General features: G+C 37.4%; 1 protein-coding gene across 1 annotated transcript in view; it reads right to left on the bottom strand.

Moving 5' to 3' along the window:
• The window catches only part of LOC110107061 (CSC1-like protein HYP1), a 77,685-nt gene that overhangs the window by 54,259 nt on the left and 5,648 nt on the right, over window positions 1–17,778 (bottom strand). Inside the window, exons 2-4 of the mRNA XM_020837203.2 lie at window positions 10,996–11,151; window positions 6,057–6,120; window positions 5,417–5,626 (exon numbers count right to left, since the gene is read on the bottom strand). Of these exons, the coding sequence (XP_020692862.1) occupies window positions 5,417–5,626; window positions 6,057–6,120; window positions 10,996–11,151 (430 nt within the window). The remainder of the gene's footprint in view (window positions 1–5,416; window positions 5,627–6,056; window positions 6,121–10,995; window positions 11,152–17,778) is intronic.

Below are 17,778 nucleotides of genomic sequence, written 5' to 3' on the forward strand. Positions count from 1 at the left end.
GCCAATGTCAACTTGTACACTATACTTCCAAGAAGGATCCCTTCGCAATGACGTATTCGTCTTTTCTTTACCTCTAACCATGTCTCCTAAAGCAAAAAATCAAATACACAAAAAAACAATAAAAAAAAACTAAACCCTAGTTTTTCTTAAACTTGAAAAATATAACCCTAAACTTAATAAAAATACCTAAAATCCAATGTGGAGTACTCCTAGAGGGCGGCCGGAAGTTTCAACTTCGCCGGAGAGAGGCAGCGCCGGCGGGAAGGAGGCCGACGGCGTGCAGGAGCTCTGTTTCGCGAATTATAGGGGGGAAAAATTGGGAGATTTCGGGTATAGGGAGAGAAAAAGATTCAATTTAAGTGAGTGGGCCCTATCCCAGTGAGGCGTACGCCTCACCAGGAATTGCGCAATTGCGCCTCTGAGGCGCACCTCAGTCCCAGTGAGGCGTACGCCTCTTGCAGATTTGGAATTGCGTAGGTTTTGAGGCGTTTTTGGGAGGAATTGCGCAGAGGCGCGCCCTCTAATTGCGCAATTTTAAACTATGCTAGATGCACAGACTTTTGGGTATGTGAGTAAATTTTAAAAGTTTTAGTAGAGCTCTGTATTTACTTCAATTATATTTGATGTTCATTAAGAGACATTATATGCTTCCCATTACTAATTATGGAATTTGATAGGTTAACAAGTTAGGAAAGTCTAGATAGATTTCTTTTACTCACTCTATTCTGAAAGTAGTGGCTCAGAATGGGTTTTAGTAAAAAGAAACTGGTTTAGATTTTCATTCTCTGTTATATTCCAAATTAATCGTTAGGGGGCGGGCAAAATTGGGGTGTGACATCTACTTAGGAATTTGAGAGAGCTGAGGGACTTCCTAAGATTAACAGGTTACTACAGAGGTTTGTGTGGGGATACAGTACCATAGCTTGGCCCTTAATCGAGCAACTAAAGAAGGATAGTTTCTTGTGGGAAGAGGCAGCAATGCAGGCTTTTGAGAAATTGAAGAGAGCCATGACTATAATCCTAGTTTTAGTTCTCTCGAATTTCAGCCAGATTTTTGTGGTGGAGACTGATGGATTCGGATATGAGTTAGGGGTTGTACTCATGTAGAACCACAGACCTATAGCATACTTCAGCCAAACCCTATCAGCTAGAGCTAGGCTGAAGTCAGTATATAAGAGGGAACTGATGGCCATTGTGTTGGCTATTCAGAAGTGGTGCCCTTACTTATTGGGTCAGCATTTCATTGTTAGGACAGACCAGCAAAGCCTAAAATATTTATTAAAGCAAAGGATGGTGACTGAAGAACATCAGAGGTGATAGTCCAAACTACTGGACTATAATTTTGAGATCCAGTACAGACCAGGTCAAGAAAATAAAGCAGTTGATGCCTTATCAAGGTGTGTTAGGGAGCTCCAGGAGGTGGTAATTTCAGTGCCACTAGTGGTGGATGGGGGGGGGCTATCAACGAAGAGGGTATGTAGGATGAGGAGTTAAGATTAGGGAGGATTTGATGTAAGATATGAGTAGCCATCCAGGATATTCACTTGAGGGGAGAGACTATTACATCAAGGGAGATTTGTGATGCCACGAACTTCCATCCATATTTCCCACCTACTGCAGGAGTTCTATGGGAGTGCAGTTGGAGATCATTCCGGGGTACAGAAGACAGGAGACTGGCTGCTGAGTTATACTGGAAGGGGATGCATAAGGATGTGGAGGAGATGATGGCAAAGTGTGAGGTGTGCCAGAGAAACAAATACATGGCTATGGCTCTGAAGGGGTTACTACAACCCTTGGCACTTCCAAACAGAGTATGGGAGGAAGTATCCGTGGATTTTATAAATGGCCTACCACGGTCAGAGAAATTCACAGTCATTATGGTGTATTCATCATGGAGGTGGTTAGACTGCATGGGATTCCATAGTCGATAGTTTATAACCGGGACAAGATGTTTCTCAGCCAGTTTTGGAGGGAGCTATTCATGGAACAGTACTTAAGAGAAGCACTGCTTACCACCCACAGACAAATGGACAAACTGAGGTAGTAAATAGAAGCTTGGAGACTTACTTGAGGTGCTTTGCTTCTGAAACCCCGCGGATGTGGGTTAAGTGGTTAGCAGGGCTGAATATCGGTATAATACCTCTTACCACTCAGCTTCTCAGATGACCCGTTTCAAGTGTTTTATGGAAGGGACCCCCCCCCCCCCCCCACCAACCCACGTGAATTCCTTCCCCCCCCCCCCCCCAACACACACACACACAAGCACACTTGGTGCACTGTGGGAAGGGGGGCACACTAGTTTCATCAAAAGAGTAGTACTTGGAGGAAAGGGATAACGTGTTGGAGGAGTTGAAGAAACATCTGTTGAGGGAACACAAATCATGAAGAAGCATGCATACACACATAGGAGAGACATACAGTTTGAAGTGGGGGAGATGTTCTTAAAACTACGACTATACAAGTAGAGAATAGTTGCAATAGGAGGAACGAGAAATTGGCCCCAAAGTATTTCAGCCCCTACGAGATTTTGAACAAGATCGGAGCAGTGTCGTACCATTTTAAGTTGCCCCCATCTACCACCATACACCCAGTCTTCCATGTGTCGCAGTTGCATAGTGCTCTAGGGGAGCATGCAGTTAGTGCAGAGTTACCAGCCACACTAATAGAAGAATTGTAAGTGGTTTTAGAACCACTGGATCCGAGAGGGGTAAGATCGGATAAAGAGGGAAATAAAGAAGTGCTTATTAGATGGAGGGACCTTCTCGACTTCGATGTTACTTGGGAGCCTTATGACAGGGTGAAGTACCAATTCCCTTCATTTCACCTTGAGGTCAAGGTGAGTCTTTGAGAGGGAAGTAATGTTATGTCGGCCCAAGGAGGGCCAGCTGAACCGGTCCAACTTGGACTAGTTCTCACCTACAGGAGGCGGTTCAAGGGAGGTGAATTAACAGGGAAGGGGCGGCTGGAGTAGAGGGGCTCACACACTAATAATGCTTAATATTTGAGGAAAAATTCAAGGGTTGTTTAGGGATTAAGAAAATTTCCTTTGTCTTTAATTGCTTTCTTCTTACTAGAGTTAGGGGCATCTTGAATTTGTGAAATCTGAATTTCAAATCTAAGGTTTGTTCTTGGGCTCTAGGCTTCGGCTAGAGATTTGGTGAATTGAATCTTCCTCTCAAATTGAAGATTCATTGTATCGTGTTGTTCTTTTCCTTCTCTTATTGAATTTCAAGTGTGTTTCTCCTTATTTTCCTAGAGATTTTTGTGAAAACTGCACCATTATTGTTGAATTTCTCTGAAATTCAGCAGATTTTCTTGTGTTCCGTGGCTGTTTTCTATCATATTTCTCCATTCATCAACAAATGAAGTAGCAAAATAAAAGTGTAGTGAGATGAAAAGTGACATTGTTGAGTCTATGGTGGACCCTATCCTTGATCTTGATCTTGCATCATCTAGAATAGTCTGATCATTGAAGCAAGCTACAGGCAGAATATATGGAGCTGGACATCTTTACAATTACATAGCCTGGGTATCTTTAGACCGAGGTTTTATAGAATGCCATTGTCCTGGCCCTCTACTCGAGAACAATAAATATTGCTAAATTGTTGATGGAAAAGAACAGCATGTTGAAACCTCTAAGAGCTATGATGGAATGATTGACGACAACATAGCTAATGTATTTGAAAGTGTCTCGTGATTATTGTACAGAAAAAGTTCAACAACATATCAAATCATCTATAATGTGTTTATGACCTAAATAAAAGTAGATATATTTGTATCTCGTACTGTTTCCTTTCGTTGCATCCCATTCTGAAGTATCTAGTGTCAATATCATTTTTTTGTATGCAAAGATAGACTAGCGAGGATAAATTTTATAACCATATGTCAAAGATGCTTCTAAATCCTCTCTTTCTCTCCTACCTCATGTTACTCAACCTAGCATTGATTTATATAACCCAGCACAGTTTGTCGTCCATTATTACAATGACCTAATTTAATTTCCTCTCCATGACCAAGTCACCTTGATGTTGTTTAGAATTTAAGATGCTTAAAAGGGACTCTAAGAAAAGGGTTACTACTGAGAAGAAAACAAGGACAACTCCAATTTGAAGTATATATCAATGTGAATTGGGCAAGAAACATTATGGATAGAAGATCTACATTAAGCTATTGTACCATTGTTGAAGAGAATCTCATCACAATAAGTAAAAAACTTAATGAAGTTGATAGGAGCAGTGCTACGACAAAATTTGGAGCCCTTGCACATGGAATATGTTAAGCAATTTGGATCAAGAGGATTCCAGAGGAACTAAATATTTACATTCCATCGCCTATGAAGACTTAATGTGACAATAAGACAGCTATCTAAATATCTCACAACCCAATTCTTCACGACAAAACAAACCATGCAGAGGTTGATAAGCACTTCATTAATGAAAAACTTGACAATGATTTGAGTAACATACATTCCAACAACCAAAAAAGTTGTTGATTCAACTCACAAATGGTCTTCACAAAAGGCACCTTGACAATATTGTTAGCAAGCTGGTTATGGAAGATATTTTCAAACTAGCTTGAGGTGGAGTACTGAGAAATCAAAATGGAGATTTTGGTTCAGATAAGATATCAGGAAGGAATGCAAATAAGGGAAAAAAAACGGATGGTGGATAGAGGGAAATAGGAAAGCAATGCAGAAATAGAAGAATCTCTGCTGATCGAAATAAAAAAGGAAACATGAATATGACAAGCAAGCTGTCGATGTGATATGGAATTAAAAAATCAATTATTAACATTAACTCTAGGCTAAAAATGTTAGGATCTGATTATAAGCATTAGTATTTTTTATTTTAATTACAGATGGAATGAAAGCCGGAATGGTGTAAATTTGTGTAGCCCGAGTACATTATTCTTTCCTACTAGTAGAACTGTATACTACCTTGTAATCAAGAGAAAATAATAAATTTCTTCTCTTTTATCAGTATAAAAGTGGTACACTGGAACTTGTTAGTCTTGCAATCAATATCCACTAATTGTTGCCTTACTAATTTGTAACATGAAGATAAAGATAAAAAGAGAAACATTTATTAACTATAAAACAGATTCTAGCCTAGAAGGCATAATTTGTACTTCCTCATTCTACCACTGAAGAGTGGTTTTCAGGAAGGAAAAAAGAACAACATGAATAAGTTCTAGCAAAAGCATGAGCTCCTTGTATCCGACAATATCTTATAATTCTTATTTAACAAGGCTCTCAAAAGAATGAACATTACTAACAAACGAACAATAACAAGAAATTTAAATAACTCCTACAATACATTTGATAAAAAAATGCATGATAGGAGTATAACTCCCAGTTACTTTTTGAATAGTGATATGAGGACTAGAAGACCATTATAAGTACAAAAAGTATTCATACAATGAGACCTCGAAGCTTATTTGTCCGGTGAACAACTACGTGTGATAAGTAAGTTGAAGGGTGGTACTCCATGAAGAAACTCTCAATAGTATCACTGAGGGAACACCCACTATGTGAAGGAATTCCAGTAACAACAACTGTGTATTGTTGGGGTAATGGCTTGGATGCATAGAATTGTTCAAGCCTTTTAAGAGAAATATACTTGTACTCCTGCAAGATAAAATATAAAACCTCATGATTAGCTTCTTGTGGCAAAGCACAATCAGTTTTTCATGCTCACATCAAGCCCCAAAGAAAATATAGCATAGCATTTATACATAACACTAAGCAAAGATAGAAATGTGTCCAAGATCTTACATCAAAACCTTGCTTTGACATAGATAAGAATATATCATCAGCGGGTAAGCAGACTACAGAGCAAAGCATCCATTCAGTGCATCGCTAAAGATCATTCTATTAATTAAATGTTGCTCTAGGAAAATTACATGCAGTGATAATATGGATGGAATTAATCCAGTTTTACTAGTCTGATAGAAGATATAGGCAACAATAGAAAAAAGCCATCCAATTTATCATCCCAAAGAATCTTAGAAGCATATAAACCATGAATAAATTTATTTTAACAAAAAAATAAACTTACAGAATATAACAGATAGCACACAACTCCCGTGATAACGTATGCAGCAGAAAAGTGAGCCCATAACCTGAGCAAAGCATGAAAAGAAAAATCTTATAAATTACATCAATATGTCATAATAGAAAAACTGGGTTTAGTAGTTTGTGTTGGTACCATAAGTCATAAGGAGGCAGTTTCATGACAAGGTAATGTTGAGACGGGGATTAATAGAAACAAGCACTACTACGCCTACAAAGAAACCTCTGCTAAATGAGAGGAATACTGGGCAAATTTTTAAGTTTCTTTCCAGAAACTGACTAGTTAAAGAGAATTAAGAGAAAATTATACAAAAGCACTCAATACACCATTGGCAACCGTTCAAAAACTAGTGAAATACAGTCCAGTTCACCCCTGCCTCTTGAAAAATGGGAGAGGGGAGCGAGTGTTGCCGTACCAAGTATTGACCAAGAGAATGCACATCTTATAGTACACGTTCACTCCACTTGAAAAGAGACATTGAGATCTATTATAACTTTGTTGGTGTTTAACACATAAAACCAATCAATCAAATTCAAATTTTGCATAGGCTTTCTTTGGTAATTATTGCATTTGCATTGCTCTAAAAAATATTTCATACCATATTACCATGATTTTGGTTTGTGAGTGAGATGCACAACGGAAATTTCCATCTAAACACAACCCAACACCACCACCCTGCCCCTCACAGTTTCAAGATCATGGGAAGTCTATAATCTTGAGTGTATTTCATTGAGGAGATTACAACCTGATTTATGCTGCAGGATTTTTATGCTAGAAAAGGTAATTCTTTCCTAGGAAACAACTTCATTACTGTCAAGTATAGCCGGAGAAGAAATTACAGCTAATTAATTATAAATTCTAGGAAACAAAGAAAACAAAGAAGCACAGCATATTTCATTGTCAGGACGGACTAGCGGAGCCTGAAGTACTTATTGGAGTAGAGGATGGTAACATAGGAGCACCAAAGGTGGCTGTCAAAATTATTGGGATATAACTTTGAAATTCAATATAGACCCGGGATGGAGAACAAGGCGCCGAATGCCTTGTCCAGATGTATGGGGAAGCTCCATGATATTGTAGTGTGATACCGCTAATGTTAGATTCAAGGACAATTAAGGAGGAAAGTGCACAAGATGAGGAGTTAGGGAGGATAGGGCAGACTTACTGAAGAATGGCAGTAGCCAACCTGGCTATTCTCTAGAGGGTGAGAGGCTTCTATACCAAGGGAGATTTGTGATGCCTATGACATTAGTCCATATTCCACACATGCTCTAGGAGTTCCATGGGAGCGCTGTTAGGTGCCATTTTGGGAGCGCCGTAGAATTGTATTGGAAGGAGATGCACAAGGATGTTGAGGAGTTGGTAGCCAGATAAGAGGTTTGTTAGAGGAACAAGTATATGACCATAACTCCAAGAGGGTTATTGCATCTCTTAGCTCTACCAAATCATGTGTGGGGATCTCCATGGATCTGATATGAAGGTAGTGGACAAATTGAGCAAGTATGCTCATTTCATTCCCCTACGACACCCTTACACTTCGGAGACAATTGCAGCAACATTCATAAAAAAGTGATCAGACTGCATGGGATACTAAAGTCTATAGTGTCCACCAAGATAAGGTGTTCCTCAGCCCTTTTTGGAGGGAGTTGTTTATATTGCAAGGGATCGTACTAAAGAGGAATACCGCTTAACACCCTCAGATAGATGGGTAAACGAGGGTGGTAAACAAGAGCCTGGAGACTTACCTATGATGCTTTATTTCGAAGATGCCTCGTCTTTAGGCCAAATGGCTAGCATGGGAGTACTGGTACAACACTTCGCATCATTCTACCTCCCATATGACCCCATTCAAAGTGTTATACGGACGAGACCCACCTCACTTGGTGCATGTTGGGCAGCATAGCACACCAATCTCTTCAGTAAAGCAGTACCTAGAGGAAAGAGATAAGGTGTTTGAAGAACTAAAAAGGCACCTATTGAGGGCACAGTAGATCATGAAGAAACAGGCAGATGGGCATAAAAAGAACATCCAATTCAACATAGAAGAGAGGGTGTTCTTAAAGTTATGACCCTACAGACAGAGGATAGTCACCAACATGATGAATGAGAAGCTTGTCCCAAGGTATTTTAGTTCAAATGAGATTTTGAAGAGGATTAGAGCAGTAGCCTATCATTTGAAATTACCCACAATAGCGATAAACATCCAGCATTCCACGTGTCACAACTAATTAGAGCGATTAAGGAGCATGCAGCTAGTTCAGAAAAACTGGTGACACTAATAGAGGACTTGGAGGTGGTCTTAGAACCACTGGAGTTGATGAGGGTTCGTCAAGGAGAAGAGGGAATCAAGGAGGTTCTGATAAGCTTGTCACAACTCAACAGTACAAGTGGGGGTTTTGGAATCGTTAGATGTCCATTTTGCAAACCGATTTTATCAAAATTTTGTGAATAAAATAAGTTAGTTTATAGATATTTTTCTATAATTTTTTGACTTCCTAAATGAACTTCTATGAATTTTCAATAGAAAATTCATTAGAATACTATTATTATATTATTATTTTATTAAAATATCTAAAGTCACTAATGTTTAGTTATTTCAAATTTTATTAAGAAGCGCATTTTCATGCTCTTTCCAAACCATTGAAATGACAAAGAGGAATTTGAGAGAAATAAGAGAAAAGATAGGTGAGAGAAAAAGGAATATGGATTTTGGCAGCCGTAGAGCGATTTTTGTTCGTCAGCCCAGTTGGAAACTTTTAGGTTACGTTTTGCCTATTTCAGATTTCAATAATCTTGAGTTTTTGGTATTTTTCGATTAAATTTGTATTTATGTTACCCAAAAACAACGATAACTTTGTTTTGGTAAAACTTTCACCACGTAACTTTGTATATGTTATAGAGATTGTAATTACAAATATTTTGAGTATATTTGAAAATTTTTCGTCAAGTAATTTTGAAAAAACTGTGATTTTTTTTTACCCAAAAATTTATTTTAACATCTAAAAATAGAGTTTCAGTTTAATTAAAGCTTCATAATAATATTTTACACAATTTGTGGTAATTTAATTATGTTTGAAAATTATGAATTTTTACTCAGTAGTATTTATGTTGCCTACTGTTGGGACATTTAGGCAATTTTTGAATTCAGTCTAATTATACTTTAATTAATGAAATGTATTGAAAAATTTATTGTAAAGTGTTGTGATGTGATGCCGGCACCAGAGAGAGAGGCCGAGGTGGGATTCTATTATGCTAGCGTCAGTGGGCGACTAAGGTGGGATTCTATTATGCTGGTGAGATTATGTTACTTAAGTGTTGTTATGTCAAAGCTAATGGGCTACAGAGGTGGGAATATGTTGTGAAGCATTTGCTTATAATGCAGTTCATTTCAGTATTTATTTAATTGTATTTAATTTCAATATTTGATTCAGTACAATGATTTCAGTTCTTTTGATTTTGATTGTTGATTTCTGTTTTAGGTAATGATAGCCTACTAAGTCGTGTTAGCTCATTCATACTTTTGCTTTTATTTTCAGGCCCGAAGAATGATAAGGAGTGAGCTGAGTAGTTTGGATAGCACGCTCCGATCTGGGTTGTAGGTATGTTTTGATTAGTTTTGATTTTTGCAGTATTGGCTTTATTTTTTGTTGTGTTCTCTGTTATCAAGTACTGTTGTAAATAGATTTCAGATTATATATGATTTGAATGATATATAGAAATATCATGTTGAGATTCAGTAGTCTTTCGCATTATATTGCATTCAATAGTAGTTCTGTGTAGTATGTAAATTAGAAGTTTTATTTCAGTATTTCTCCAATCAAATACTATATAGTGTCCGATTGTGGCCAGACTTGCCACAATCGGACACTATATAACCTGTGTGATGTCGGGTCATATCAAGTCGAGTTGTGACAACATGGGAGCCCTATGAGAGGGTGCAACAGTAGTTCCCATCTTTTCACCTTGAGGAAAAGGTGATTCTTTGAGAGGCTATTGTTAGACCGGTCCAACCAGCCCAATAGAAGGGGCTGGTCCAAGTTTACAATAGGCGAAAGCATGCTGTCTTCACCCCAAACAAAGCTCGCCCCTTTGGGGTGGGGTCCACTTCTTGAATAGAGAGAGGGGGATGGCAAAAGGAGGATTTTGAATTAGGGAGGGATGCTTTGTCATTTGGGGAGATTATGTTTAAGTAGGAGTTTTGCATTAGAATTAGGGATATCTTGAGTTTTCTAAGTTTTTGTGGTGCTTAGGTGTTCTTGTGCTCTAACGGTATCTAGAAATTTGAGAGAGATAGATCCTCCTCTCGAATTGAGGATCAATTATATTTTGTTATTTTCTTTCATCTACTATTCAATCAAGAGTATTTTTCTTATTTTTCCTCCATTAAATTCTCAAAATCTTCTTGGCGAGATTACTGAAAATTTGATTTCAGCAATCATTTTCTGTTTATACTATTATTTCCTATCATAATAATTGCTTTAACTCATAAAGACAATATCATGGGAAGCAGAAATAATGCAATAACCATGCCATCAATTTATTGGACGATGGGTTTGAAAGCTTTCTTGGTTTAACATGTTCACAAGATAAAGATCATTTCGCTACTAGATTAATAGCAATGACAGATAGGAGATTCACGACAAGGTCTGACAGAAACCAAACACACCAACCATGCCCCTTTATGCACAAATCAGCTATTCGCAGTATTCACTTACAAAGAAGATAAACCTTACATTAAAAAACTGTATGTTTTTTGTTCTTCATAGCAAGACCTTATATTCAAAAATTGCAAGTTCTTCTATTCTAAATAAAATAAAAAATCCTTCAGGGGTCAATCAGCAAAAAGGACTATGCAATCAGTTCAAACTGTTTGATCAAGTCCAGTACAATAAGGCTATGAACTCAGAAATTCAATAACAATTACCAATTTGAGCCATCCTTTACATTTGAAATGTTGAACAAGTCCAGTGATTTGTTTTGAAGGTCGGTGAAATCAGTTTCACGGAGTTGGTCCCCAAAATAATTTATCGGAAGAAGAATAAACATCCCCAAACCCGCAGCAACAGAAAATACTTTGAAACTGCATTAAAAATCAAGAAGAACTTCATCAGAACAAGAGCAAATAGATCAAACAAGTATAAAGAGCAAAAAGCGTACATCAGAGGAGGAAGTTCCAAATTCCAATCAAATTAGGACCAGAAGAAGAGGCATTGAATGAGATATTGAACTAAATGAAATTCCGTGATAAAGGGGACAAGCAATACGAAGATGCAATGTTTGTGAAGCATGCAAATGCACTTCGTATATGACAAAAAGATGTGCACAATAAAATCATCTAATAAGCTTAGCATGGACATTGCACCAAAAGAAAACAAAGGACCACCCTCCAACAAAGTTGATCCCAGCAGGCTGATTTGTAGCTTCTTAAATATGCAATATTCTCCACATCATAGAATCATCATCATTGTCATAAGTCATATCCCACTATGTGAGTATGGCATCATGAAATCATAAAAAGGTATAAGCAGAATCACAAAAAAAAATGATTCTGATCCAACAGAAGTACACAAAATACATTCCATAGTTCAAAAACACTGTCAGTGATCATTAACATGCCATTTATACATTATAGGTATTGCACTGCTCATCATCACTAACATCAATAAATACACCATGGGGTTATGGGATTCACCATATATATTACTGTTGAAGGTTGCAATGGCCGGATCAACTCCTCACCATAGCATGACCTATAAAGCAGGGACAGTGATGAAGAAAGACTAAAAGCTCCCATGAGAGCTGAAAGAAGAAATAAAAATTGAGAGAACTTTAGTCATAAGGATGTTTTTATATAATTGTTTCTTCAGCTTTTACAATTCATCATGTATGTATATACATATAGGGTAAGAACTGGGGACACTGATATTTGGTCAGATATTGTTTTTGCTTCACACATATAAGGCTTTGATTACTTATGTTATTAGTGATTCACAGTGTTGATTAGTTGGGGGCGAAGGTGGCTTCTCCATCATTTTATTCATGTAGAAGTTGACCCAGCCATTGTAACCTTCAACATAGTATCAGTGCTTTAGCCTTACGGCCATTCACAACTGCTGAGATGGATCAAACAGCAACTTCCCAAACTGGAAATATCACTTCAGAAACCACATCCCACTAGCTGACATTCCTTCCTCTCTCAATTTGGTTATCTCCAACATTAAAACCAATGTACCTACTCAACTCTCCAATGACAACTATCCCATGTCAAAATCCTAAATCCTCGAGCTATTAAGAGCAATGGCTTTGCTCCTTACCTGGACAGAACAGCCGAAACACCTCCCCATCTTGGTCTAGGTCACGACGCCAATACTGAATTAATTCAAACTACAATCAATGGTTCTTGAACAATCAAAACCTCGAAGCAACACTTTGCTCCACCATAACCCTAGCCATTTTCCCATACATCCTCCAACTTGACTCCTGTCGTGAAATTTGGCTCACCATCAAACATCTTTTACAGTCCTCTAACAGATTTAGAGTGATTCAACTTACAAAAGAGCTCCACAACATCTCCATGAAGAAACTCTCCATGACACAATATCTCGCCAAAATTAAAACTCTTACATAAAACATCGTTGACATCAATTCCAGAATCAACACCGAAGACATTATCTTCTACACCTAAAAGACTTACCCCCTCAATATCAAGCATTCAAAACACCAATTAGAGCTAAGCTTACACCCATAAGCCTGGAAGATTCGTATGCCTTGCTAATAAGTGAAGAGATCAATCTTGCAGCTAACACCATTAAAGACTACCCATCAATTGGTCTACATTCCACCCTTCATATATCTAGAGGCCAATGATATAGAGGTTGAGGAAGGTCCACTCAACAACCTGCTCCTCACGCACCATCCCATTACCTATGAAGGTACTGATCAAATCACAATCGATAATCGTTGCCCTCTCCCAATCGCTTACTCAAGCCAAGGCATTCTTCCCAACTCAACCCGTAAGCTCGCCCTTCCCAATCTACTTCATGTTCCCTCTGTTTCCCAAAACCTACTTTATATTTGAAATATCACAATTGACAATAATATCTCCATGTGCTTTAATGCAATTGTTTCTCAAATCAAGGATACGACAACAAAGCACCTTCTTCTCCAGGGACTGTCATAATAGTCTTTATCTCCTCCAACTCTCACCAAAAGCAATCTCAACATTAAGCATTACTTGTAGCCACTCCCTCAACACTATGTTGGCATCATCCTCTTGGACATACTCATCATCGTACATGTAAAACCTGAAAAATGCCGTTTTAGACCTCGCATGTTTTTCAATGCGTCGCGACGAGTTTTAAGTGAAAATTTCAAGGTTGTCAGATTTCGACAAAATTAATTTTATAAAATTCTACGTAAAATTCTAAGAAATTTGATATATAAAACTTATATTTAATCTTGCTTAATTTAGGAAATAAAAATTAGAGAAGTCTCATAATACCCAAAGTACCCCTAATGTTTATTCAAGCATGGGTTGTTTACTCCCTCAAATAACAAAATCGAACCCTCTTTCCCCCATTTCGCATGGTTCAGTCGAACGTAGGAGGTGGACAAGCAAGGGCGAACGGGAGGCGACGCAAGGCTTGGGAGTGCGGTTCCGGCGGCGATTTCCGGCAGCCGGATTTGGGGGGAAATCAAAGAGGGAGATTCAAGGAGGCTAAGGTGAGTTTTTAAGAAAAAGATTCATTCTTTTCTCTTAGATTTTTTGAAGAGAAACTTTCTAGGGTTTGATAAAAACCTAGTTTTCTTTACGAAATGAACAAGGAAAATGTTTTAATTGTAGGAACGAAATTTCCTCAAACTATTTTTGAGATTTGGAAAGTTAGGGTTTTGCAAATTTTTGTTTTCTATAAAATTCCTTAATGTATAATATTTCTATGGGTCTTAAGGAAGTTTTTAAGAGTAGGAATTATGAATTTTCATGAAATATTATTTTTCTAATTTTTTTATTAAATTAAATCCGAAAATGAAAATACCTAAATATTAATTTAATAATGAAAAGGTTTTCACAAAAAAATATAATGAAAATAATCAAAAATCATGTTTCCAAAAATTTGGATTTTAGGCAAATCCAAAAATAGAAAATAGTTTAAATAATTTTATGTTAGGGTGAAGGTTTAATTAGGTTAAAATAAATAAATAGACCAAAATATGAGATTTTAGATTTTTTTTATGCCTTATGTTTTAAATGAGAAAGAGAGAAAGAGCTTAGGGTAGATTAGGAATAGAATTAGAACATTAATTTAGATTTTTTATAAATAATTTTGAAGGAGAAATTTATTCTTATAGGTGTTATTTGTGATTGCCTCGAAGGAAGGAGGATTAGAAAAGAGAAATTGAAATCCTAACTTCTGTAAGTATGCATGTTTCTTTATTTACAGTAAAAAATTCTGTTTCTCTCTAGTTATATGATTATTAGATCAAGCATGTTTAGAAAATATTCACTCTTGTCCAATCTTGATCATGAAATTTATATGATACATCTTGTGACTTTATTATGCAAAAATAATGTATTATAGAAATATGATGAAATGAAATGATATGAGATGATATGAATGTTATATTGAATGCTTGTTTATGCATGCTGAAAAGATGGAGCTCGCCCCCTTATGGTACTAGCTGGGGACGTTGTACTCGTGCACGTTAATATGAAAAAAGAAATGGCAAAGTAGTACCTTTATGGTACTAGACGGTGGCTCCTGTGACGGTTGTAATATATACGAAATGAGAAAGCTAAGTATATTGATATGAATATGGAAATAAAATGAAAAATACAGCTTTATGATATGATATGTTTAATGTTATATTAGTATGAAATTATTTTTATGTTATGTTCATATGAATTTGACATCCAACATATTACGCAGTTGTCTTGATTACTGTAGTTTAGAATTGTGTTTTACTTACTGAGCTTCGGCTTAATGTTAGTTGTTAACATTTTTCAGGTAAGCTTAAATTAATCAAAAATAAGTAGAAGGGGTGACAATGTTTATCGTAGGAGAGGAGCTCCAGAAGAAAGGTAATTATGAATATATTTGATTTTATGTTTATGTGATTTCAAATTTGATGTTTTAAAGGCTTTTTCAAATTATTATGGAGATAGATTTAGAGATTAAATAATTTAACCTACCGTCCGATTCCGTTCCCGCCTCGTCTATACGAGCTAACCGAGCCATGACAAGTGTGGTATCAGAGCAAAGGTTTAAGAATATTGATCAATATGAAAGAGCCAATAGGATGATTCTCTAGGTTAGTTAAAGTATAGGGTATGCGTGTTATAGACTGCTAATTTTATTTCATTGGTTATATCTCAGAGCAATGGATCCTGAAAATGAAGCCACTGATGGCACTACGGGAGAGATTAGGAGGGAAATACCTGTAATAGCAGAGCCTTCGAATAGTACTCAGACTCAGGCTGGAGGCAGTGGAAGCACTCCGATGGATAAAAACCTAAAATTATTCCAAGACATGAAGCCTCCATCATTCGTAGGAGGTGGACCCATAGAGGCGGAGGACTGGTTAATAAGGATTGAGAAGATATTGGAAGGAATGTTATGCCCTCAAGATAGAAGGGTTATTTTAGCTGCCTATACCTTCAATGGGGAAGCAGAGAGATGGTGGAGGAGCCAATTAGAAGAGACTTTTGGAGAAAGACCTAGCAGCCAAGTGACCTGTGAGGAGTTTGTCAAGGTGTTTAGAGACTGGTATGTACCAATGTCTGCTAGGAGGCAGATGCAAGATAAATTCAATAGATTGGTGCAAGGTGATAAAACTATTACTTAGTATGAGTCTGAGTTCACTAGACTTTCCAGGTATGCCTCAAATATGATACCCAATGCAGAATAGAAATGCCATCGTTTCTTGTCTGGTTTGAAGAATGCCATTAGACAGCCATTAATCTTTTTTGGCATTGAGGATTATGCTACCTTGGTTGAGAGGGCAAGAAGAATTGAGAGTGACTTGCAGAGTACTCAGATGAGAAGAGATTTTTAGAAAAGGAAGAGTTCTGAAGAGGATATTCAAAGCAATCAGACTGAAGGATCAAATGGGAAGAAGTCCAAGTTTAGTTCTAGTCGAGGCAGTGGTGCAACTGTAAGTAAAGTCACTGAACCTTGTGCTCAGTGTGGCAAATTTAATAAAGGTGAATGTCTGATTGGTTCCAACACTTGCTATTGGTGTCATCAGCTTGGACACATAGCAAAATATTGTCCTGCTTTGGCTCAAAAGACTTCAGGAGAAATGAGATCAGTTGAAGCACCTTCACAGAGAAACTTTAGCAAACAAAAGATGATAGAACCATCAGCTACAGGTTCAATGCAAAATCAATCCAGGCCGAATGTCAGACCGCGAGTTTACACTTTGACTCAGCAAGAGCCCAATGAATCTGTAGATGCTGACAATGACAATTGAGATGGCTTTATAGTTTTTTTTTTGTGACTTGTAATGATAAACCTGATGTTTTGATATTTTGGATTTAGTAGTTTATCTTGTTATGTTATGTTAGATGTTTTGGAACTGATCATATTATTTTGTTATGATATTTCAAATATTTAGTTTGTTATGTTTCAATATTGAGGTTTATGATAATGAAATGGTGATGCTATCAAATATTTCTGTAATTTTATATTTATTGAACAATAGTATATTTTATGTTCTTTTTTTTTTAGCTATCTAATGATGGGAAAGTATCCAATGAACATGATAGGTTGTGCATGGGGCTTGGTAGACCTTTGGTTTGCTGGCTCGATTGGTCCTTGGCTGCTGCTGGTTCACGGGTTAGCTGTTTTGGGGCATATGGTGATGGTTGGAGTTGAGCTCATTCTCTTAAGTTGCTTGAGCTGAAGTTTTGTAGCTCATTAATGTTCTAAAGGAAAGCTCATTAAGTTGGATTCAATTTTAGAGTGGACTTGTCCCTTCTCCTTCCCCTTTCTTCTTCTCTTGGAAAACCGTGGCTTATTATTTTGTGCTGGCTGAATTTTGTGCCTTGGCTGTTGATTCCGAGCATTATTTCCTTGGTTCCCACGTTGGCTGTTGGTGTTCCGAGCTAGGGGTTTTCCCGTGGCTTTTGATGCCTCGGTTCCGTGTGGTTCCTTTAGTTCCCGTGGTTGCTCCTTCAGTTCCTGAGTTGGGCTGCTTTCTGTGAAAAGCAAATGGGGAAATTCCATAATTTGATGCTTGGGTTCTTGTGGAAATTAATTAAAGTGTCTGTTGATATTCTTCTATCTTGCCTATAAATATAAGAAGTTTTTGTGAATAAGGGAGTTGATTATTGTGAGCAAATTTGCTATTAACCTGGGGGTTATTGGAAAAGCTTGCGAGCTTGTTCCATTCTTCTTCTCATCCCCTCTGGAAATCTTGTGAGCTCTTTCCACCCTTCGTCTTGGCTTCTAACCTCTTTCGTCTCTCCGCAAGTTTCACTCCATCTGTATCCTTCTTCTTGAGCTTTGGTGGTGATTGTTGGTTGATTTGGAAGCATCTCTTGGAAGAATTGGACGATCTTGTAGTGGTGGACCATCGGTTTGCTAGCCCTATGCACTTGTCTTATTTAACCTACAATTCGATGCATGTGACAAACCCACTCTGAAGATTGTCTGAAGATGGCATTGGTTTTTTTTCCTTAAAAAGTCTCTTCGTGTTTTCTTGTTGC

Source organism: Dendrobium catenatum, unplaced genomic scaffold (assembly GCF_001605985.2).
Source record: "Dendrobium catenatum unplaced genomic scaffold, ASM160598v2 fragScaff_scaffold_1022, whole genome shotgun sequence".
Lineage (NCBI taxonomy): Eukaryota > Viridiplantae > Streptophyta > Magnoliopsida > Asparagales > Orchidaceae > Dendrobium > Dendrobium catenatum.